At 50.7% G+C, this 21,567-nt stretch overlaps 1 protein-coding gene and 1 long non-coding RNA gene across 7 annotated transcripts; one reads left to right on the top strand and one right to left on the bottom strand.

Moving 5' to 3' along the window:
- The first annotated feature begins 240 nt into the window (after nucleotides 1–240).
- Nucleotides 241–12,933, top strand: IL23R (interleukin 23 receptor). 5 transcript variants are annotated; one of them, XM_052666864.1, is made up of 15 exons: nucleotides 241–1,000; nucleotides 1,076–1,198; nucleotides 1,828–1,922; nucleotides 2,243–2,536; nucleotides 3,386–3,540; nucleotides 3,656–3,801; nucleotides 4,508–4,655; nucleotides 5,363–5,445; nucleotides 5,644–5,842; nucleotides 6,616–6,813; nucleotides 7,453–7,536; nucleotides 9,131–9,181; nucleotides 10,151–10,247; nucleotides 11,212–11,302; nucleotides 11,757–12,933. In XM_052666864.1, exons 2-15 carry the CDS (start codon nucleotides 1,145–1,147, stop codon nucleotides 12,381–12,383), a joined length of 2,322 nt encoding a protein of 773 aa, XP_052522824.1. In that variant the 5' UTR covers nucleotides 241–1,000; nucleotides 1,076–1,144; the 3' UTR covers nucleotides 12,384–12,933. The 5 variants fall into 5 exon arrangements, with proteins under 5 accessions (XP_052522824.1, XP_052522826.1, XP_052522822.1 ...); XM_052666866.1 differs by adding an exon at nucleotides 2,616–2,739 and having other exon boundaries at nucleotides 241–1,198; nucleotides 1,787–1,922; XM_052666862.1 differs by having other exon boundaries at nucleotides 241–752; nucleotides 851–1,922.
- On the bottom strand, nucleotides 7,530–21,270 carry LOC128072781 (uncharacterized). Of its 2 annotated transcripts, XR_008202432.1 has the most exons (5): nucleotides 21,190–21,270; nucleotides 14,452–14,667; nucleotides 12,931–13,234; nucleotides 11,042–11,837; nucleotides 7,530–9,993 (listed from the first exon to the last, which is right to left on the bottom strand). It is a non-coding gene; the product is annotated as an uncharacterized LOC128072781 (long non-coding RNA). The 2 variants fall into 2 exon arrangements; XR_008202433.1 differs by lacking the exon at nucleotides 11,042–11,837.
- Nucleotides 21,271–21,567: the final 297 nt, after the last annotated feature.

The following is a 21,567-nucleotide window of genomic DNA, read 5'->3' as shown; positions in this document are numbered from 1 at the left end:
CCGCTGCCCTTCACCTCCCAGCACCATGGCACAGATCCACCAGAGCCCCGATGAGAGGGCTGCCCTGCCTGGGAAACGATCTTCCATGACCTTTACTTGTGCTGCAGGGTGAGCCGAGCTGTGCGGTATTTCCTGTGGTTGCAGCATCTAAAGAGGTTAACACTGTCACTGAGGTTAACCCTTCCGCTGACGGGGTGGGGGTGGAGGGGACAAACTGGGGCAAACAGGGAGGGTGGCACCAGCAGCCCTTGCTCTGCTTCGCCCGGGTTTTCCAGCCCTGAGCACTGGGAAACAGCAGCAGAGGAATGGGCACGCACAGCCCCGCTCCTATGGGCTGTGTCACCGGAGGCTTTGGGGTTTAGTCACAGGACATAAAAGAGTTCCTTGGTGAAATCTGGGGTTCGGCAGCCCCCGCAGTGGTGGGGATGGCAGCGTGAGGTGTCTGTTGCAGAGCACAGAGTGAGACGAGCGTAACGAAATCACGGAGTTTGCCAGGAAAACATCATCCTGCAAGAGGGCAAGAAGCGCACACGTGAGCCTGTTGCTTTAAGGGATGCTGGGTTTTCCCATGGACTGACTCAAAGTGGAAACTGTGCTTTCTCAGCATGCAATGTAGGTCAGTGCTGCCGGCAGTCGCTGTTGCTGCTCGCTGTGACCAGCAGTGAGGCTGCAATGGGTCCCCATCCCATCGCCGTGGGGCAGCAGCCCCACTCCTGTTGTCACCGCTCGGCTCCCGCGTGCTCCTGACCCCGGTAACCACCTGCAGGCTCGAGGGCTGAGATGGCTTCTTTCTGCTTTGCTCTTTGCTTTTCATCTGTTCGGCAACAGGGTGCTGGGGGATTTGTAACAGAGATGGGATCAGAGAGACGTATCTGGAGACGAGACTGCACTCGTGCCTTCTGGCTTTGGAGTTTGCCAGTGCTGTAAATTGGAATGAAAACGTGTGCATAAGAAATGCCCTGAGGAGCAGAGCTGTGACTTCACGCTGCAACTGGCTGCCGTGAGCATTTATTATTTGCTCAGAGTTCTTCCTAGACCACGAGTGTTGTTTCTTTTAATTTGCTCCAACTTGCAGGAGGTGTGCGGGCAGCTGGGAGGCCTTCAGAGCCCCTCCCTGGGTCAGTTTGGCGCCTGGCTGCTCCTTATGAATGCTTTCACTGTGCTTGAAGAAAATGAGGTCAGCGCACACATCCCGAAGGTAACAGGGGGAGAAGTGCAAAGGCGTGAGCTGCATTTGGGAGGTTGTTTCGGGATGGACTGTGCTGCTTTGAAGCTTTTTGAAGCTCGGGGTGGATAATGCTCTTTTGAAGCTTTTACAGTGGATTCTGTGCCCCGTTCCCAAAAAGGAGCCCTTCATCACTGCCCCCAGGGCCAGCGGGTGCAGTGGGATGGGAGAAGTGAGCCAGGTGGGAAGGAGGGTGAAGGGAGTGCAGGGAACTTCAGGGGAGCCTGGAGCCATGAGCTTGTGTCCTTGGAGAGGTAGGAAAGCCCCTGCTGGGTCTGAGAGGCAGCAGCTGGATCACAGTAGGTTGGGGACGTCAAGAGAGTTTGGTGTTCCCATCCCATGGCACCACAGCCATGTGGGTTTGGCTGTTTCCAGGGATGGAGGCTGCACAGCAGCCCACTCACAAGCCCCGGCACCTTTATGGCAAAATTATTTTTCCCTGAGTTTCAGTGGAATTTTGATCTCCATCCCAGCTGTGCAGCCATTGCTCCATCAGATCTCTTGCCACACTGGGCATGGGGGCTGGCTTCCCAGTGTCCCCGACTGCCCTCAGCACCCCAGGCTGGGTGCCTGGCAGCACTGATGCCTTCCCTCATCCCCAGGCTATGCCCCACACAGGCAGCAGCTGCAGCCCAGGCCATGGCGGGAGGCGGAGAGGCTTTCGTGCTCCATATTCTGCTCTGCATCCTGGGCAGAGGTAAGTAGCCATCCAGCGCGGCATGGCACAGCACGGCATGGCATAGCTGTGCCTTTTCCAGGAAAGCCAAATCGAGCTGTTGTCATTTGAGCATGAGCTTTATCAGTGCTGCTGCAGAGCCCCAATCTGATAGCACGAGTCAGGGCGCTGCTGTAATCTCAGGGATCAGAGCTTTCAGTCTATGCGTTATTTCCCTGCAGTCATTCAAGCATTAGAGCAGAAGGTAAAACTGGTGAGGCTGTTTCCGAGCTGAGCAATGAGTCACCAGCTGCTTGCACCCTGCACTTGGGGGCTGTACTGAAGCTGTGAGCGTTGTGCAGGTGCTGCCCAAATCAGGTGCCTGGGGCACGTGAGGATCGAGCCAGGCTCAGTGGTGCCAATGGGTTCCAACGTCTCCATCACCTGTGTCTCGGCGCTGGACTGCCCGTGGGCGAGCCTCTCCATCCTGCTCAACCTCACAGCCCCCGAGGGTCCCCCACGCCTCCTCAACAGCAGTGCAGCCCAGCTGCAGCTGCGTGGTTTCCGCCTGCCCTTCAGCATCATCACCTGCCTCGCCCGCTGCCCCAACAGCTACTGGAACGAGGTGATCTGCGGGACGGAGCTCTGGGCCGGCTGTGAGTACCGCTGTGGGGTTAGGGGTGATGGGGGAGCAGTAGGGCTGAAGGTGGGTATGCTGATGCTGCCTCTCTGCAGACCCCCCAGAGCCCCCCGCCAACCTGAGCTGTGCCATCCCTGAGCGCTCGGGGAGCCTGGCATGCACATGGGACGCCGGGCAGCCGACACTGCTGCACACCAACTACAGCCTCCACCTGCGCAGGTAGGGGCCCACAGGCACTGGGGAACCAGATCACAGAATCCTAGAATGGCCTGGGTTGAAAAGGACCCCAATGCTCATCAGTTCCAACCCCCTGCTGTGTGCAGGTCACCAACCAGCAGCCCAGGCTGCCCAGAGCCACATCCAGCCTGGCCTTGAATGCCTGCAGGGATGGGGCATCCACAGCCTCCTTGGGCATCCAGCACTCAGGGCACAGCAACCCCATTCCCAGCATGAACCTAAGGGTGCCCAAGCACCTAAACAAAAACGCCATGAGGAAATAAGGACTGTACACCAGTGGCCTTCCTGCCCTAGCCCTACACATGCTGTGCCACATGCAAGGCCAAGCCCCCACGGCGTGAGGCTGCTGGGCTTTCATTGTCAACCCACTCTGCTATTCAATTACGTGCAGTCTGTGTGGGTTTTCTGATGAACCACCAAAGGAGCCTCTGGGGTGCAAACTCTGAACCCTGCAGCCTGAGCGAGCTGTGGGAACTCCCTTCCTGCAGCAGAAACATGAATGCCATGCAGCAGTGCCAGGAACCAAAGAGAATGATTTGCTAGTTCACTTGAAGAGTGAAAAACTGCAGCTCTGGAGATGACTGTTCCCCACTCAGGGCTCTGAGCGTGGCTGCTTTCTGCCCCACAGCACGCAGACAGCGCAGGAGGATGTGTTCCCCACGGATGCACCGGTGCCCTTGAGTGCACTGAATGGCAGCAGTCACTACCTGGTGTGGGTGCAGGCCAGCAATGCACTGGGCACAGCACGCTCAGCTCCTCAGCACCTCGACCTGCAGCAGCTCGGTACGCCGCAGCACACACTGTGCCCTGCGCTGGGGCTGCAACCACGGGCATCTCCAGCATGCTGTGCCCACACGGTGCTGTGATCCCCGGCTGATGGCTGCTGCTCTCCTCGCAGTGGTGCCCGCAGTGCCCCTGGCTGAGAGAGCAGAGACAACGGCTGGGTCACCTCCCACCACCACCATCCACTGGCGACAGCAGACGGAGCTGCAGGACGTGCGCTGCGAGGAGCGGCACAAGGCAGTGGGTGCTGCGGAGTGGCAGGTGAGATGGCACTAAGCCCCATTATAGAGCCACGGGTTGGGGTCCCTAGGGAGCAGAGTGGGTAGAACATCCCTTCCATCAGCATTAACACTGCTTCTTTAAGCAAAAAGCAGAAATTGTCATATTTGTAAGTCTTCTCTAGCTCTGCAAGGGCAAGGTGCAAAAAGGCCACTGGTGGTGCTCAGCAAACACCCACTTAATCAATTCCCTCCTCATCGACACACACACAGCTACACTTGGGCAAACTGCACCAAGGTCCTTTTCGGAACCCTCCCTGGGGCTGGCAGATGGCTGACCCTCAGTCCCAGCACTCAGCAGAGCTGCCAAAATGGGGGACTGGCCCGGTGCCAGCGGGACAGAGCTCTGCGGTGTCCTGGGTTAAATGGGTTCAGTTGTCTTTCCCCTGACCTTAATGCATAGGAATCAAAGAATCACAGAGTCATTAAGGCTGGAAAAGACCTCCAAGATCATTCCCACCATGAGTACTACATGAGCTCCAAAGTGGCGCAGGGAAACCTGGACAAGCCCAACCGTTGTGCCAAGCATGGGCACCTGCTCACGCTCTCCGGCTGTGCTCACCCACTGCTTTCTCCTCAGCAGCAGACCCCCAGGCTGGGCTGCACTGTGGGTTTAGCAGCACCACGTGCTCAGTGGGCTGAGCGTCCCCAGGTGAGCGTGGTGGCCCTATTGCTTGTTTGCCCTGCAGGTGACAGCATGGGACAGTGCAGTGCAGCGTGGACACCAGCTTCAGAGTGCCACCAGCTACGTGTTCCAGGCACGGTGCCGGCTCAGCGCTGCAGGCAGCCCCTGGAGTGCTTGGGGTCTGCCCTTCATCTACAGCACACCTGAGGCTGGTAAGTGGTGGTAGGGCATTGCAGGGCCACGCTGTGCTGTGTGCAGTGGTGGCTTGTCTGGCTCTTGAGGTCGCTGCAGAAGTGCTGAGCTGTGCAGACAGCAAAAAAAGGGGGGATTTGGTGTGTTTTTCCATCTTTGGCAGCTTGCTTTCCTCCAGTAAATTGGAAAGAGCATTTCAGACTCTTCAGTAGGATGTGTCCTTGATAGGATAAGAGGAGATGGCTTCAAACTAAAAGAGGGGAGAGTTAGATGAGATGTAAGGAGAATGTTCTTTACACTAAGGGAGGTGAGGCGGTGGCACAGGGTGCCCATAGAGGCAGGGTGCCCCAGCCCTGCAGACACCCAAGGTCAGGGATGGGGCTCTGAGCACCTATGGAGCTGTGGGTGTCCCTGCTCATTGCAGGGAGTGGGACCAGGTGGTTTTTAAAAGCCTGTTCCAACTCAGACGATTCTACAATGCCATGATTGGTCCCCCTGCCCCCTCATGGCAGCCTTTCCCCTTTGAAGCTGGGCTGGGTGAAGTCAGCTGAGATATTCTGGCCGGCAGCAGCAGGGCGAGGAGCCCAGGGCAGCTCTTATCCTTTCCCACACACCGTCACCTCGGTGTGACACAGTCCGGCCCGGGGGCTCAGGGCAGCCAGAAATGGGCACGCAGGCGATGCTCCGACGTGGGCATCTCAAGGCACGTCCCGGCTGTGTCCCTCAGCCCCCGCGGCAGCACCCGACGTGTGGCGGCGGCTGGGCCGGCAGTTCCCCAACGGCAGCCACGAGGTGACAGTCTTGATCAAGGTAAGGCCCTTTCGGGGCGGCTCTTGCTCTCTTTTAGCACGTTAGCTCCAAACACTAAGGGGCAGTAGCAAGCAACGCTTCGCTCGCCGCAGCGACCGAATGACGGTGACGACGGCATCAGAGGGCGGGGAGCCATCCCCATCCCATCCCCACCACGATCCCCACTCCATCCCCATCTCCACCTCTCGCCCCCCGCAGCCGCCCCGCGGTGCCCGCACACCCATCCTGGGTTACGCCGTGTGGGCCGGAGCCTCGCGTCCCCTCTGCAACACGTCGAGCGCAGCCTGCAGCCTCCTCCTGCCTCCAGCACTGCTCGACCTCCGCGTCACCGCCTACAACGCCCGAGGGGCTTCGAGCCCCGCCCGTGTGCCGCTCCGCCGGGACCCCAGCCCGGAAGGTGGGACATCGAGCTCTCCTGCTTCGGCCTTTTATCTGAATGGCGAGGGGAGAAACGTTATCGTGCACGCACGTGGGTTTAAAGCGAGAGCGGAGCCCGTCTGCCAAGGGAACGCAGTGTCCTCCAGACAAGGCCACAGTCCTTGGAGATGCCCCAGCAGCACAGCTCAGCGCTTCGCCTCCGAAAGCTGCAGCAATGAGTTTAAAAATAAGCTTGTCCTGCTGGCAGGGCACCGTCCGTGCTCACAGCTCCCAAAATAGCCAGAGTGTCCAGGCCGGGAGCTGGAGCTGCCAGGCATGAAGGGAGGAAAGGCTTCTGGGTGCCTCAGGCTCCCTGTGCCACACGTTGTGGTTTTCCCCACAGCCGCACTTTCCTATTTTTGAAAATGTCTCTTTTTGCGAACAATGGGAGGGGAAAGTCCCATTCAAATGAAGGACAAACAGTGAGTGTGACTAAACAGATGCTTTGCTGTATAAACAAGGTGGAAAAAATTCTCTAATCTCCTCCTGATCAGAATCACACAGGTTTCCTGTAAATCTGTCAGGTAAAGCATTTCAGACGGAGGAGACATGACAAAACTGAACACGTGCTTTTGTGTGGCATGCATGTGTGTGTATATCTCAATATCAAATATAGAGACAGACAGACAGACGTAGATGGAGATATCCAAGAACATCTCCTCCCCCCCCCCAGCCCTTACCCCCTCCGGCACAGCAGCCCTCCAATCTCACTGCTCTCACTACAGGTCCCCATGCCACCTCCTCTCTTTGCAGCCTTCCCACCACCACTGGCTGTGGATGTGCAGCACAAGAACCAGAGCACCATATTGGTGGCCTGGCAGCCCCCCCGGCACAGCAGGACCCCCCCACTGTGGTTCATAGTGGAGTGGCTTTGTACAGCTCCATACAGCCACGAGGAAGAGTTCTTTTGGAAGAAAGTCCCAGGCCAGGACACCCACACCTACATCCGAGGTAAGATATCCAAGAGTCCTTTTTGCTGTTGGGTGCAGATTGTCAAGGTGTTGTAAAATCAATACTTCATCTGGAACTGAGCCCCTGCCCACTTGATTTTGGAGCATGGGAGCATTCAAGAGCGAAGTGATAGAAGACTTGAGGGCACCCAGTGGCATTTGGTTCCACAGCTGAAGGCCAGGAGGAAAAAAAGAAGCAGAGAAAGAGAAGGAAGAGATGAGCGAGGTGGCAGGGAGTGAAAGTAGGGTAGTGCCTGGAGCTTGTGAAAGCACAGAAATACAGATGTGCATTTATACAGAGAGAGAGGGCAAAACACTAGATGTAATGAGGCTGCAACTTCAGCTCATCTCCTCACCCTGTAATGGCCAGGGCTCATGGCCCTGCAATGGCCAACCTGCGAGCCCAGCAGCAGCGAGATCTCAGACCTGTCCCACCTGTCTCCTGGTTCCCACCTTCATTCTGGTGTTCGTTGGCTTCAGAGCACTTCCTAAACAGTTATCTGGCCAAGTCTTTGCTCTTTCATCTGTAAACCCCACACCTCCTCTCCTTTCACTGCTCTATCAGAAGCTCTTGAGCAAATCCACAGCTTTAAAAGCAGCTAATAGATACAACTTAAAGGCAACTATTGCTTCTTTCCAGAGGATGCAGCAGCAGGAAGCCACATCAGCGTGTCAGTGTATGCAGCCTACCCAGATGGAGTGAGCAAACCAAGCTCTGGCCAAGGTAAGCTCCATGTGTAGAAGTTGCTGCCTGCTGCGGTGGAGCTGCAGAGCTCAGCTCGGTGGTATCCTCACAGTCTGCCAGTTTTGTAGTTTTAGAAACAAGAGGTAAAAGCCTGCTGTGGACCAGAGAGAAAAGCAAGGTCTAGAAGGAAATCTTATGGCTGCAGGACACACTGCAGACTTTAACACACCTCTATGAAAGCCTCTTCTAGCTGATACTCCTTGCTATCATGCACAGATCTCTAACAGCACACCTGAGAATTGCATGTTACTCTACAAAATACATCACTGGAGTCATTCTCCCTTTTTGGGACAGAGCAGATGAGGTTGCTGCTTTCCCTGTTTGGCAGTTGTTAAAGTAAAGACAAAACAAACCCAACTTTGACAGAGAACCGGCCAAGCTGCAGCCAGCCTCATCTCACCTGGAGCTGGATGTAGGCAGGCTTCAGTTCTGGAAAGTATTTAATATTAAATAGGGCATGGGCCAATTAAAAGAGACAGTAAGAACAATCTATTTCTCGTCTCCAGCAATGTGTGTAGGCTGTGACTGCCCTCAAGAGCTGGACATCCTGATGGCCCTTTCCTAAGCCAGGACAAGCCTTGCACAGCCCAAAAGCTGAGTGCAGAAGACACCTCCCAGCAGCCCCAGAGCTGTTCCACAGCTAAATGTGCCAGTGTGACACCGTCCTCCACAAGTGCTTCATTCCAGTGCTGCTGAGTTGTTGGCTCAGGCACTTTCCTTCCACAATTCCATATAACCAAGGGCTGCTTTGTAATGCAGAGCTGAGTGTGCTCTTCCTCTAAGCTGCTCTGCGTGAGGGAATTGAAGTACTTGCTAGGAAAAGCATTTGTCTCAAATCTACAAAATTAAAGACCTTTTCCATGGTTTCTTGCCCCTGATTTTTGCTAGTGAATTGCATTATAGCTTTGCTGAAACAGCTGCAACATTAGCCAGGTCAGCTCAGGTCAAAGCCCAGTGCCAACTTGGTGACATGAAATACAGTTGGACACCAGGGCTGACATTGCTGCATACCTCTCTGGTACAGTACCATGTAGGCAGAGTTTGGAAGGGAGAACTGCACACAGATAGCTTTACAAAGCAGTGAAGGCTTTCCCTGTGGGTTTGTGCTGGTCCTTGCAGAGCTGGTGCAAAGCAGAATTCTGATGGGTGTTTCTCCTCCGTGCCTGCATGGCTTTGCCAGGCCTGGACAAGCTCAGTGCATTGGCCACCATGAAAGTACTGTGAATTCCAAATGGTTTTCACTCCTTTTCATCCAAATAAGTCCAAACTCACCGATCAGTGACTCTTGTAGAAGTTACCAGGTATGTTCAAGCAGCCTATGAGCTCAGGACGTGGTGCTGGGTGTTCTGAATTGTCTCTGTCAGCTCTAAGACTGCAGATGAGGATGTTAGCTGTGTTCTTATCAAAGCCAGTCAGCCTAAGCACGATCAGCCTGTGGTTCTTGCAGAGGGGCATGATGTTTCTGGAAGCCATTTTTTCTAAATAATATGAATAAAATAAACAGTAACTTCTACTTCATCCACTTTACTTCTGTAAATGAAGTGATGGGCATTTTTTCCTCTCTCTGCTGCAGTTTCTTCAGAGGACAGGATGTTGGACATCATCTACCAGGAGGCTTCGCATGGTAAGAGCAGAGTATTTCAGTCTTGGTAAGCGAGAGTTTCTGCTTGAGCAGAAAAGTTTTGGCCAGAGCAGCAAGTGTGGCATCTGGAGATTTAGGAAAGGAAAAAACTCCACATATTTTTGAGAGGTCAGAGCCAGAAAAGAGATTTTCACTTGACGGGAAAGTAAGCCACATATTGAGAAAGTAGTGAGCAGAGTGAGCAGAACATGCATCATCCTGCAATTTAAGCTTTGTTTTCTTATGAGACATGTAATAAAATGTACATTCCAGAAAATTGGAGGTAAGAAAATAAGGAAAATAAAAGATCATAGAATCACAGAATGATCTGGGTTGAAAAGGACCACAGTGCTCATCTAGTTTTAACCTCCTGTTATGTGCAGGGTCACCAACCAGCAGACCAGGCTGCCCAGAGCCACATCCAGCCTATGAGAAGGAATGTTAGCAGACGCAGTAGCCTAACAGTGACCGACTTCTGCCCTTACAATCTGAGCCAAAGACTTGCTTAAACTTTTCCCATCTATTTTTCTAACTGCAATTGTGTTCTGCATGCGTTCTGGTGAAGATTATGCTATGATCTGTTTCAGTATTTAAAACAAAACAAAACCGACGTGAACTGAAAAATTCACTTGAGCATTTCTGGAAGGTACCTCTGCGTGGGAAATGGTTAAACACAATGACCACACTTCTTAGAATTACTTGCCTACAGCTCCCATCTGCACAGGAAAGGGCCCTCGGTGCTCAGCCTGGTGCTTCACTGCCTCCAGCTTTAAATGCAGGCGTTCTTCCTGCAGGCATCAGAACTGAGGGTAAACCTGTAGGGACAGCAACAGGAACGCGAGGAGTTGAGGTCAGCGTGACTGATTGTGGATGCACAATTATTCACAAGGGAGGAATCAGACCACAAACGCCATCTTTAAGCTGCCTGATCAATTTTTTCCCTCTTTATCCTTTTTTTTTTTTCTTTTTCAGATGATGACATCAGGTTTTTCCTGGGAATGGGTGTCAGTGTGATCATATTATCTGTGGTTCTTGTCATTCTGATGTTGAAAAAATCAGCTAGGAAAAGGTATCACTTTTGTCACATTTTTTTCCTTATTTCCAACTCATGCTTTTCTTCCAGAATACTTTAAAGTTAACTACAGAAACGGATCCTTTTCTCTGTGCTCTGCTCTCCCTGAGGGCAGCTGCACCCATTGATCACATTGCTGCAGAAAAGGATACCTGTGAATTCCACAGCATGGGAGAAAACAACTGAAAGAGCAAAAATGATTCCCCCATTGAAGCTAGGCTTAGGGACACATGATATATTGTTATTATACAGTGCATACAGGGGGAGTGAAAGAAGAGAGAGGAAAAACACAGCTCTCTTTATGTAAGTTTTGTACTAGAATTTGGTTCCGCTACTTTCGAATGAGGAGAGAATGCTGTCCCATGCAGGGTCTGTTGGCTGCCCCTCACATCTGCACCCTGGTACTGGCAGAGATTGGGGAGTGTCACAAAGTGTGACATTACCATAGAACCACAGCATGGCCTGGGTTGCACAGGAGCACAACGCTCATCAGTTCCAACCCCTGCTGTGTGCAGGTCACCAACCAGCAGCCCAGGCTGCCCAGAGCCACATCCAGCCTGGCCTTGGATGCCTGCAGGGATGGGGCATCCACAGCCTCCTTGGGCAGCCTGTGCCACTGCCTCACCACCCTCTGGCTGAAACACTTCCTCCTCCTATCCAACCCAAACCTCCCCTGTCTCAGTTTAAAGCCATTCCCCCTTGTCCTATCACTGTTATGCTGAGCACCCTCCACCACTGCCACAAATGGAACCCAGAGCAGCAGGATGGAGAGCTCAAATGGGAAAACCTACCTGAACAAGGGTCTGTAAACCCAATGCTTCCGAGCCTTCCACAAAGGCCATGAGTGATCAACACGCTTGGAGTTCCCCCACCACCCCTGGGGACGATTTCATCCAGAATGGACAAGTGAGTGACAACAAAATAGACTAACTCTTGTTTTCTCTCTCTTTTTTTGATGAAGAACTAAGGCAGCAGTGGCTCTGGTCTTGCCAAAATGGCTGCTTGAAGATTTCCCCCACATGGAAAACAGCAGGGTGATAAAGTCCTTCCAGGTAACTGCACCACTGCATCCCAGCTTTTTTTCCACTTACAAATACTCAGATGGAAAATCACTCTGTAGGTGTGAGAAATATGGACAAGAAAAGAGTTCAGCCCTAGGGGATGTAGAACTCAGAGAATCCTTGTCCTCCCATTTGCACTGTGCACCGGAGCCCAGCTTAGCTTGATCTTTAGACCTTGTCTCGATATAAATTTCATGCAGTAGAACCAAATCAAGCTGACCTCGAGGTGTCCATGTAAACATGGAGATGTGCAGCTCTTCTGTCTGTTCTCCACATCTCACTGTAATCTGCTTTGTGGTGGTGATTGGAGGAGAGAGGAGGAGAGGATGCTGAGATGCAGACCAAGAAGTCATTGTCCCATTTCGCCCTTGTGATCCTCCCATGATATCACTCCTACTGGTAACATCTGCCTGTTTGTTAGTGCAGTCATCCTTTTCTTTTCTAGGAGAAGAGCGAATTCACAAGCAGCATTTTCAGTGGGCCGGTCCCGGATAACAGTGACCCCACAATTACGGAAATACAGGAGCTGTCAGGGCACAAGAAATACAGGAACGTGGACATCAAAAAGGAGCCCAGCAGCGTGGTCCCTGAGAACGTGGAGCACCCACAGAGCTCAGCACCCCCCCACAGCACGGCCACGGAGCAGGTCGGTGACTACAAACCCCAGATCTCTGATGCAAACACACTGGGATATGTAGCTGCCAACATTGGCCTAATACAGCCCTACACGCCGGCTCCAGAACCAGAGACAAGTATTTTCTTCAGAGACTACAGCAGCCCCTTCAGCTACCTGTGGGATGCTCAAGGAGCTGAAGGGCCCCAGATCTGCCTGCTGGATAAGATCAACCTGGTTTTAAACAACGACAGAAGCGGGCAAAACCACGCGTTCAGCTCTGCCCAGGAGGAACAAAATGCACTTCTGGAAAACCAGTGGGAAAAAACACTGTACAGTGAAGGAGCTCAGGAACAAACCTTGGTTCCAGATGAGCTGGTTTCTTGCTTAAGGGCAACGAATGGAGGATCTGTGGATATACAGACCTGCTTTCCGCAGAGCATCGGGAGATTGTTTTGAGAGAAGCTGTGATTAAAAGCCCACAGACTTGTGACAATCCCATCGTGACACATATCTGCCTTTGAGATGTCAAACATCAGAGCCGAAATAAAACTCCAGATCTGAAACTCTCCCCCTTACCTGACCACAAATAGCTTTTGGATGCCTTGTCCAGTAAAACATCATTTTAATTTTACCTCATGTTTTTACAAACACAAAAATGTGAGCTTGGATTCCTGTAGGAACTGAAATACAAAGCAGGTGATTCTTACAGGATGCATTCTGCTTCAATTATTAGCCTAAGGCACTCTCTTGTTAAATATACAGAACATGTAACACCTGGAGCTGATTGCCTTCAAGATGGATAAAACCGTTCCTGAGGTATTCTGGCTGAAGTGTGTAAAATAGCTTGGGATCACCCCCAATGAAGAGACACTACAATGAGGACAATTTACACATCATGCAGCAGCCATGGATACCATACGAAATCTTTTCTGTTTGACAGAATAGCCCAATTTCATTTTCCTTTCCATTCAATAAGAAAAAAATCCATCAGGTAAGAACAAACCTTCATCATCTTGGCCTGCCAGCCCCGCTGAAAATCTCTGTCTCCATTTGTCACTGGGCAGATTCTTCATTTTGGATGAAGGATTCATCACCTCATATCAGTTTGTCTGCGGTTTGGCTTTGCTGCTCTGTACGAAGCAGAACATGGCAGAGAGAAATGGCATTTATTCAGTGCATATGAGGAAATTTGGATCTTCTGAGATGCAGAAAACAAAATATCAGAGTCTCCTTCCTGCTGAGTGGTCTTGAAAGCAGTTAAAAGTTTGCCCAGGATGTCAGAGGTAGCCTTGCAAGACGGCAAGCACCTGGGAATGTGAGAGGTTGGATTATTATCACTTCTCTGACTGATCACCCCAACCTTTTAAGGAAACACTTGAAATGCTCTGAAGGAATACAAGCATAGAAGGAGTTTACTGTACCCTGTAAAATGGCTGAGCATTCCATGAGCAATGCTCTCCCTAAGGTTTGTTCTACTGGTCCTTCTCTCCTACCTCTTATCACAGCAAAGACTGTTTTTATGCCAGAGCTGTGTGCTCGGGGTGGGCAGGAGTTGGTGCCATGCAGGCAGCACTGCATGGGGCTCAGGGTGCAGCGAGGGGAGGGCATTGGTCCTGAAGCCTCCTCCATGCTGCTCAGAGCAGGACCTTGGGCACTGCAGCACTGCTAACAACAGGGAGCACAAAGGAGCCTCTGAACTGCGTACCAATATGTGTGATTTCCACTCACTGAGGAGTCTGTGCATCTCACCCAGCTCAGGGTAACGGAGCTGGCTGCACACATTGCAGGGAACACACGCAGGGGATGTATTTTGTAAGGCTGACATTAACAGAATGGTAAAAAAAATAAAAGAAAAAAGGAAACAAGATCACCTGACTGTGCATTACCAAACCAAAGGCTGTAAAACAGTCATAGCAAGACTCAGAATGTTTTTATAAGAATTACAAAGCTAATATAAATGCTAACCTACATGTAATTAGTTGTCTAGTATTATCCACTTGATGACTGTTGGCAGCAAAACCTAGAGATTATAATTTTCCTTTTGAATGTTGCTAGGCAATGTGTGCTTTTCTCTAACAGCTATTGCACAAATCGATCAGTTTTGTCATTTAGTCCTGGACACCTTCAAGCCAAAATAGTTGTGTGCCATGGTTGCTTCCTCTTTGCAATCAAGAGCTCTGCCATCTGTCACTTACATTCACAGAGCAGCACGTCACCTAGAAAGATGGGATAGGTTTGTTCTTAAGAAGCAAGTAGCAAAACCGTTTCCAAGCCTGAAATGTTACTCTCACATGTAAGCCAGTCTAAAATTAGTGATTGCTGCCTGTGCAGGAAGGAAATTGTAAGAGAACAGCCACATACAATCAGCAGCCAGAATGTGAGGTGTGGAAGGTATTTTTTTCAATGTCCACATCCTCAGAGTTGAGCTGCCTGCGTTACCTGAGCTGCCACAACACGTGGGGTGTTTACTGCTGCACGGAAACGCTCATCCTTCCAAATACCAGCACTGAAAGCGTGGTCTTACCTTGCAGCTTGCTGGCTGAAGGCTGTCACGCTAGGAGAGATACCTGAGAGCATTTCAGTGCTCAAGGAGGAGGTCGGCTCCTTCCCTGCTGAACCCATCGCACGCGGTGGTTTGGGGCTGAAACCTTCACCCCTGTCTCACTGCACACACATTAACAGCAGAGCTGCCTTCAGTTTCACCGGGAAGGAAGGATTTGTCTCTTTGCACGGGTGAATGCTGCAGCCAAAAAATACGGGCAGCTTACCAGGAGATAATGGAAGAAGGACAAAAAAATACACAGTACGGCTCCCCCTCTCCCTTGTAACCCATGTAGGTGGTGGTAACGGATTAGGTCTGGAGATGCCTGTGTTGCTCACCTCTGGCAGCGAGAGCTTTGGGGCGTGAGGGCAGCTCTCATTTTGTCAGCAGCCCAGTGCCATGTCACGACCTCAGCTTCATGTTCGACTTGTTAGATTTGCTCTTCTGTCTGCTTTTCGTCTCTGCCTGCTTTGACCTTGCAAAGGCCTTTTCATCAGGCCTGGGCCTTCTTTCCACTAAGTGCAGAACTGAGTGGTAAAACCCAGCATCCTGAGTGCCAGGAACTGAAGTAGCTGTCATGCAAGCACAACACCAAGATCCTCGTCACAGGAACCTTGAATACACGGACAGCTCAGCAGTTGCAATCAAATCGCAGTGAGATTCTTAACACACTTATTTAAGCATCTCCAGATTCACCTCTTCCCCAAATATTACATGCTCTCTGGTTCTTGGTATTTACATTTTCAAAACCTTTTTCTAAGCTTGCTTGGGTTGTTGGCAGCTGTATTGCGTGCCAGTGAGTTCCACAGGTTATTTACCAGTCTGACATTGAATTGCATGGGTTCTTCACCATGACTGTAACATGGGCTCTGAGTACTTTGGAGGCACACAGAGGATCCATATGCCAACTAGTGTCCCTGCACATAGACCATACACACCAACAAGCACCAATCTCTCACATAACTATCACTGGTCTGCCTGAGACTGCAGAGTCATCTAAACATAGCCTGGGTTGAAAAGGAGCACAACGCTCATCAGTTCCAACCCCCTGCTGTGTGCAGGTCACCAACCAGCAGCCCAGGCTGCCCAGAGCCACATCCAGCCTGGCCTTGAATGCCTGCAGGGATGGGGCATCCACAGCCTCCTTGGGCAGCCTGTGCCACTGCCTCACCACTGTCTGAAAGAGCTCAGTGATGAGAATGTTACTTGTGCAATCCACATCAGTTGCCACTCACTTAAATGTAAAGCAATTAAAATTCAAGGCACTATAGTTCATGGCACACAGATGTACCACGGTGCTGTTTCTCACTGCTGCTCAAACTAACCTCAGTGAAAAGGATCTTTTCATATGGCAAAAGAGAATAAACGAAAAAAGGAATACGAAAACGAAAAGCAACCTTTTCAAAGCTTGAACAGGCTCTGACCACAGCAAAGCCATTCATTGCTAGCTCTTATCTCCAGCCCATCGTGTCAGCATAGAATGTATCAAGTGTGAACTTCTACCAGCGTAAACTGAGATGGAAGAGGTACTGACACTGCCCCTCTGGGACTTGTTGCACACTGTTACCCCTCAGAAGGTGTGCTTGAAACAAAACCTACGGCAAGTTATGCATTAAATATGCAGAACTAGCTACAGTTTTGAATCACGTATGCTGCTGCACAGCCACCATACCAGCATTCTCCTGGAGAACACAGCATGCTGTCTGCAACTGAAGCACAAAGGAGGTGACTGCTGCTCTCAGCTCAGCCACTGGCAAGTTAGATTGCCTCAGCTGCTCACTCACAAAATCTGGACAGCAATAATTACTATTTCTAATAAGGCCTCTAGAGTCCAAACACGCCATGTGGCATCCAGTAGTTGGAACAGTACAAGAATACAAAGATAATGGAAATGTTCAGTGAGTAATCTTGTGGTGCTCATTGCATTCTGCACGTGCATTTGCTTGTCTACTCCATGCTGAAAGGTTTACAAACGTTTGTCTGTCTGTAAATTGTGAGAGATTTAGCTACAAATATGCCGCAGGGACTAAAATTAGACTGTAAACTGGAGGTAAAGGTTCACAAAGCTAAATAACAGCTGCAAACTGGGGATTTCTGGATGCAAAGACAGAAGACCAAAGCCCAGGTTGCGATCAGGACCTGCAAACAGCGCTATGAACAAATGCCCCAATTAGCAAAAACATTCTGAAAACAAGGCAGCTGAAAAAAGCCAGCAGGTAAAATAGTCATGCAATGACCCTATGAAGGTTCAATTAAAAATACTCTGTTTGAAGCATCTCATCACTGTTAGTCTTCAGGAGGATCCACTCCTTAAGAGGGAAGAGTAGTTTTTCAAAGGGTCGGAGGACTGAGCACAGCAGCAGAGACTGAAACTAAATGTGAATTTTGTAGAAGAGGATGTGAGAAGCGAGGCTGTGGTTTCACATCTTCAATGGCTTCAGTGAATGTTAGCTTCACAAAGTCAAACCCTTTAGAAATAATACTTGTAAAACAACGGGAGCAGCACTGTGATAAAAGATCAAAGCAAGCATTAAATACAGTGGATATAACACAAATTATAGAAGCGATCTATCAAAGGAGATTTCAAGACTGGTATTTACCAAAAAAGCCAAGTCCTTCCTTAAGAGAAGGGAATTAATCTTGCCACAAGAATATTGGAAACAGCAGCAACAAAACTCCATCATTCTTAACTTCATAGAAGATGCAGTATGACACTGCATCCTCCATAGGATTCCCTAGAATTGCCCTGTTGGACTCATATCTCAGAGTGAATTCAGCCACACTTTGCTTGGTTTCAAGGAGGCAGAGCAACTGTACTTGCAGAACTAAGTAACCAATTTCATTCTGCTAGGCAAAGGCAAACGCAGGCTCACTGGCGTGAACAACAGCTGTAAACCCAGCACTTGGACTACCTGGAACACTGAAGAAACAGACACACAAGTCATCGTTATCCCATGGACTGCTGTAGCAGCTGCTTCAATATTACCCTGCACAGTGGGCAGCTGAAGCTCACTGAAGGTATGGTGGGCAGAAAGGCAGATGGGATGAATGGAGCAAGCACAGGGCAGCACATGCTTCAGCCATGGTTTGACACGGCTCTCCTCAACCACAGTTAGGGTTTCCTCTTCTACTACGACGTGAGTCGTGGTCTTGCACAGTAAGTTGGATTGCTTTCCAGCCAGGTGTTTTCCTGCTTTGAATCACCAGCTCCCACCAGCACAGGGGCCTCCATCACCAGGGTGGGAGCTGCACAAACTGCAGTGTTGCCAGAAAAGACATCGCCTAATGGGGCCCTGAAGGAAACTTTTAGAAACGACTGTCTGGAGAAAAGCATTCAAACGAAAGGGCAGGGAAACCTATTGCTAACGTGGGAACCGGGAGGCCAGTGAGCAAAGCTGACCAAGAGGCCCAAAGAAAAAAGGAAAGGAAGGAGGCTGTGATGTGCACACAACTTGCTGAAACGTGGAGCCTGAAGGAGAGTGCTGCTTCTGATCTGTAGCGAGCTGAAACCATTACACTGATCATAATTACAATACCAATACTTGTGCTTCTCAAGCATTACGACTGCCTTGGTGTTGCCTCATGCACCATTGGATGTGCAGAAACACAAGCAAAAAAAGGCAACCGTTACATGAAGCCAACACATGAGAAAAAGCAACCATTTACCTTTCATGACAGATCACTGGTGGCAGTCACAGCAGATTCTGGGGGTCGGCTCCCATTTTCTCTCATAGAATCATAGAATCACCAAGGTTGGAAAAGACCTTCAAGATCACCCAGTCCAACCGTTCACCTATTCCCAATAGCTCCCACTAAACCATGTCCCTCAACACAACATCCAGTCTTTCCTTGAACACCCCAGGCTCGGTGCCTCCACCACCTCCCTGGGCATCCATTGCAGTGCCTGACCACCCTTTCTGAGCAGTAATACTTCCTAATGTCCAGCCTGAATCTCCCCTGCCGTAGCTTGAAACCATTCCCCCTGGTCCTATCACTATCATGGCTTTTCAAGCATTCAGTAATTAACTCGCAGCCAGCCGTCCCTCCTCACTTATCATTTCATTGCTGATGACTCAGTACCTTTCCTTCACAATTACTCTTTCTCGAGGTTATTTCCAGATCTACAACTCAACATAACCAGAGCGTGATGTCTGCATCTGCTGATTTCACTTCTGAGTTTGAATGCTGTGTTCTCTAGCAATAACTTTAACACAAGCCCTTGTCTGTTCTCTGACCCAGCTCCAGTCTTCTTCCCTCATCAGCTCTAACTTTCTCCCATTCTCATTAAAATATTTGGGAAAGAGGAGGCTTTTCAATATCTGGAACTTATTGCATTTTTAGATAGCTTTTTTTACCTTACAAACCCAGTGTAGGCACTGGCCAACTAAGCCCTTCCCAGCTCTCTGTTTTGCATTGCTTTGTTTAGCTTTGCAAGTCTCCTTTTATACATAACTTGATCCCAGATAAATTACTTCATCTTTCACTTCCAGCTGAGCAGAAATTGCCAATGACACAAATTCACATTCCACTGTATCATTTATATCCAATTCCCTTCCCCCCAGCCTCCCCCAGCCACCGCTATATTCAGGAAAATCCATATTCTTTGCTCACACTTTTTCTCTAATCCCAGCATTCAGTGGATCATAAAAGTGAGTTGAAGCATGCAGCACCTTGACCTCAACACATTATTCACAACTAATGGTGACTGCTTTCAGATTTATACCTCTGGAAGCTTGGCAGCACCAGGCCTGTGACTCATATCCCACCTGTGAGAGAAGCCCTCCCTTCCCCTGTTTCTGTAATCACCACAGTTTGTTTTAGGCAGTAAATATCTGACACAACAGTTTGTAATTCTCCCCCTGCCAGTAAGCTTGCACCCACCAGGTTGCCATATGTGTTGCACGTACAGCTCTGCTTTGGCACATTCTCATTTTGATCACACAAACTTCTCCCTTGAGAACTGACTCAGTGGAAGAACAGCTCTGCTGCTCACCCCTGGCAGCTGTGGGTCTCAGAAGGCAAAGCTTTGCCTGGGCTCTAGGAGCTGACACTGCAACCATCAATAGTACTGTGTTAGAACCTTTTCCTTTGGCCTCTTCTGCCGCAGCCCTCTCTGCTTTCTACAAATACTCCACAGCCCGTGCTCACCACCACTACCAAACATCACCTTCTGTCAGACACTGATGGTGCTTTCCCAAGCTGCATTTTAGAACTGCAGACACCACCTCAGCTCAGAGAACTGATGACTCTGAACTTCCCTTGACATCACCTTCTGCCCCAAGAAGCCCTGGCGGTGCAGGGAGGTTGGTACAGAGCTCAGCACACGATATCTCCATTTGCAGCAGGGGCCGTGCCCTTTCAATCTTCTTATTTTTGCAGTCGAGCACAAGGTTAAGCTTTTGGTAGTGCTTGCTCTTGCAGCACTGTGTCTTAATTCAGACTTGAGAGAGATGACAGAGTTACTTTAGGCTCAGCTTTGTTCCCTTGCCTTGGAGGAATGCTCTGCACATGAAGACCTTCACAACCAACAGCAAAGCAAATCAGATTGCGGAATTCAGTAACAGTTAAAATAATATTTAGCAAATCCTTAATGATTCTGTTCATTCTATGAAATACTCCATATAAAAGCCTCATAGAAAAGCAGAGGGTTTATGCAACACCTGGCATATCAACAACTGCTCCATGACAGCTCTTGGAAACACACCCTCTGTTTCAACACAACTCAGCGAGAAAGAACTGTATGGAAAAGCAGAGTTTGCTGCTGAACCTCAAGCAGAAACAAAGAAAGCAACTGCATTTCATGGTGGGCAGTGGATTGGTGTTTCTCAGTTCAGTTCCTGCCATTGTGACTCAGGCTTGGGCCACCTGGGGGGCACCTTCGCATCAGTGCATCACCCACCAGTTAAGATGCCGCCCAAGCCTTGCTGGTGCCAGCTGAGCACAGTGTGTGGCTGCTGCTGCCAAACCTTCTGCAAATGGAAGCTAAAGGCACCCGGTGAGGCGGAGCAATGAATGAGGGGCCTCGATGAGAGATGTGATGCCATATAAACTTCTATTGGAGTCTTATTTTAAAATACACCGACCCTGGTTTCACAGTGTGTGATCGGAAGGTATAAACGTAGCGTGAACCAAAAGAAGGTAGAGGGGAAATAAGACAGACATATAAAAGGAAACTGGTGATATTTGGAGCCTCGCAGGGCACAGACACATGCAGTGCACGGGGGGTAGATGGTGAGCTTTGTCAGCATTTCCTTCTGCCTATAAAAAAGGGGTGAATATTACGGTGTGATTCAGGAGCGGGCACTGCGGCTCTGCAGAATACCTCCCTCTGCTCAGCATTCAGCGCAGCAAAAGTCTGTCCTTAACCAAACGGCGGTCACCCACATCCAGCCGAGAGCAAAACGAGCAACAAGGGGCCTCCTTCATCAGGAATTCTCTCAGATACGGCGGCGGCCGTTAGCGGCGTGAGGAACAAGACTCCAGCCCCGCGTTCCCGTACAGCGGCCGCTTCGGGCAGGGCTGCGCGATTCGGGCTCCCAGCACCGCGCCTGCGGGGTTCTGCGCTGCTGCTGCGCGGTTCCTTCTCGGGGGGGAGCGGCGCGGCCTCTAGGGCCACATGCACGTGTGGGACGCGCGGAGCTGAGCCCAGCGCCCCGGGGCGGGCAGCGGCGCTCCGAGAGCCAAACCCCCGCGGGCGGGGCTCCTTTAACGGCCGCTTACCTCAGCCGGGCGGGACGACCCTCGGCAGGGCACCGTTGCGCTGCCGGCGGCCCCGGTAAACGCGGCTCCCGATCTCGGTGCTCCCGACGGCCTCCGATAAACCCGTTTTTACTTCGGGGTGTAACGCGACGGGGCTGCGCGCTCCTCGTGGTGCCGGTAAGGCGGGCACTTCCATAGCGATCCGCTGCTGCATGAGGGCTGCGTGAGGAGCTGCTGGGTTTCACTCAGGCGTTTGGGGCACGGCTTTGCTGGCAGCGAAGGAGAAGGATGTTTACCCAGTCAAAGTGGCAATTTCAGTTTATTGGAAGGCAGAGCGTTTATCTGAAGAAGCGCGGGGCTGCGATTGCTCATCCCGGCCCTTACGACTCACCTACAGAC

This window comes from Tympanuchus pallidicinctus, unplaced genomic scaffold (genome assembly GCF_026119805.1).
Source record: "Tympanuchus pallidicinctus isolate F22 unplaced genomic scaffold, pur_lepc_1.0 scaffold7, whole genome shotgun sequence".
Taxonomy (NCBI): domain Eukaryota; kingdom Metazoa; phylum Chordata; class Aves; order Galliformes; family Phasianidae; genus Tympanuchus; species Tympanuchus pallidicinctus.
Note: the sequence above shows the minus strand (reverse complement) of the source record. Positions and strands in the feature narration are given on the sequence as shown.

What these genes read in the sequence shown, in the direction of transcription:
- IL23R (XM_052666866.1), top strand. Translation starts at nt 1,145, where the DNA reads ATGAATGCTTTCACTGTGCTTGAAGAAAATGAGGTCAGCGCACACATC. An exon ending in TACAGCCTCCACCTGCGCAG is followed by an intron (nt 2,740 to 3,385) that starts GTAGGGGCCCAC and finishes TCTGCCCCACAG; the next exon opens with CACGCAGACAGCGCAGGAGG. An exon ending in AGGTGACAGTCTTGATCAAG is followed by an intron (nt 5,446 to 5,643) that starts GTAAGGCCCTTT and finishes CGCCCCCCGCAG; the next exon opens with CCGCCCCGCGGTGCCCGCAC.